Below are 2045 nucleotides of genomic sequence, written 5' to 3' on the forward strand. Positions count from 1 at the left end.
GATAAATAGTAACTTTTATCAGTTTATCCAAAATTTTTTAAAATCAAATTTTACCCCCAATACCTATTGTCCTTTTACCTGTTGTACGCATGAAGAGTTTGTGTGCCTGACTCTCATATCCACGTGAGGTATGGAGAGCAATCCAGTCTGGGTTTATAAACTTTGCCCTGCGAATCAAAGCATATATACATGTACTTTATTTCTCATTACTTTTAGCAATAAGGACATTTGAGGACATATGAATTTATTTTGAGAATTGGCCATTGCTCTTATATATAAAGTGACAGAGTCAATGCTTAAGCTTTATTCTTTTTATTTAATCATGTGGAACTGACTTAAGCTATAAAACAGCATCTGCCTTGCTCATCTTCCAACAAACCATGTAATGTGTAACTACAAACCCTACCTTCACAGTTCTACCAGTGTAAAAAACAATCTGGTGTCTCACATTTCATTTATTAAACACATACTTTATAAAGAACAATATGCTAGTATTGAGCGGAAGATCATGTTTTACAACTTATAATTTTTCAGCTATGATAACAACTGGCTACAATAAGTAGCTATTAATCATAAATCGCTGCATAAAACTAAACATAATTGTTAAAGATAAATTAAATTTTCAATTGTATTATATTATCCTGAACACTATAAAGTATAAGTGATTATCATGATGTTTGGGAGCTTATTTCAATCCATGAAGCTTATTTTTACAAACTATGAAATATATTCATATGCTGCATAATAATGTTTCAGCCAACAATTGACCACATGACTATACTCCCATAAGATTATAATACTGTATTTTGACCGTACCTCTTCTATGTTTAAATATGTTTAAATACACAAATATTTACCATTGTGTTACAATTGCCTACGGTATTCAGTACAGTAATATGTTGTACAGGTTTGTAGCCTAGGAGCAATAGGCTATACCATATAGCCTAGGTGTGTAGCAGGCCATATACATCTAGGTTTGTGTAAGTACACTCTACGATGTTCACATGACGACAAAACCACCTAACAACACATTTCTCAGAATGCATCCCCATCGTTAAGTGATACATGGCTGTAGTGAAAGTTGAAATAATTAAACAAGGAAGATGAGTTTAGGCAATACTACGAAGAAGTTCCTCAAATTTTTGCTAACACACTTCTTCAAGTCTGAGATGAAATACCATTACAGGGTAGAACGGGGTCTCTACTAAAATAGAAGTTTCTCTTCTATAAACTATTCAATTTCTTTAAAAGGAGGAGGAATTCCAATCCTGAACTTTAATCATAAGTGAAACACTATTAATACAATAATTCTAGTTTCTAACTTGACAGATCAATCAGAATATCATTTGGACCTGTATTTTTTAATTACTTTGGGCCATTCCAGAAAAAGGCTTTCCTACACACAACTAACCCATATTAGATATATTTCTCAGTAGTCCATGCATAATTGGCAACATCTCTACTTCAAAACAAAGCTAGGTTTTTGTATTTCTTTCTAGGTTGTCCTTCAAAGAAATTATAGAAATGTTCAAACTCTGATAGTTACCTTTGTCACAACCCATTTATAATACATAATTATAATAGCAGCTACAAGTGATCTCTTCTCTATTCAAGAGAGCCCAATCACATTGGTTCTTACTCTGTCTGCTAAGGGCATAGTATTTAGACTGACATTAAGGAAGAAAAACTTACACATATGCACATAAGAGACTATGATAAGCTGTTAGAGGTGGGTAATCCAATCCCCAATACTGTAAATTGTTATCACTGCTGTTAAAATACCTGAGGAAAAAAAAAAAGCACCATTTCATTAATCAATATTCAAGAAGCAGATTTTTTTTTTTTTTTTTTGAGACACAGTCTCACTCTGTCGCCCAGGCTAGAATGCAGCGGTGTCCTCATAGCTCACTGCAACCTCAAACTCCTGAGCTCAAGAGATCCTCCTGCCTCAGCCTCCTGAGTAGCTAGGACTACAGGCATGTGCCACAATGCTTGGCTAATTTTTTTCTATTTTTGGTAGAGACAGAGTCTCGCTCTTGCTCAGG

At 34.1% G+C, this 2045-nt stretch overlaps 1 protein-coding gene across 1 annotated transcript in view; it reads right to left on the reverse strand.

Annotated features, from left to right (window-relative positions):
• Positions 1–2045, reverse strand: part of ALG6 (ALG6, alpha-1,3-glucosyltransferase) — a 58452-nt gene that overhangs the window by 30677 nt on the left and 25730 nt on the right. The window contains exons 3-4 of the mRNA XM_012639327.1: positions 1693–1782; positions 79–167 (exon numbers count right to left, since the gene is read on the reverse strand). Coding sequence (XP_012494781.1) covers positions 79–167; positions 1693–1782 — 179 coding nt within the window. The remainder of the gene's footprint in view (positions 1–78; positions 168–1692; positions 1783–2045) is intronic.

This window comes from Propithecus coquereli, unplaced genomic scaffold (genome assembly GCF_000956105.1).
Source record: "Propithecus coquereli isolate 6110/MARCELLA unplaced genomic scaffold, Pcoq_1.0 Scaffold14, whole genome shotgun sequence".
NCBI classification, from domain to species: Eukaryota; Metazoa; Chordata; class Mammalia; order Primates; family Indriidae; genus Propithecus; species Propithecus coquereli.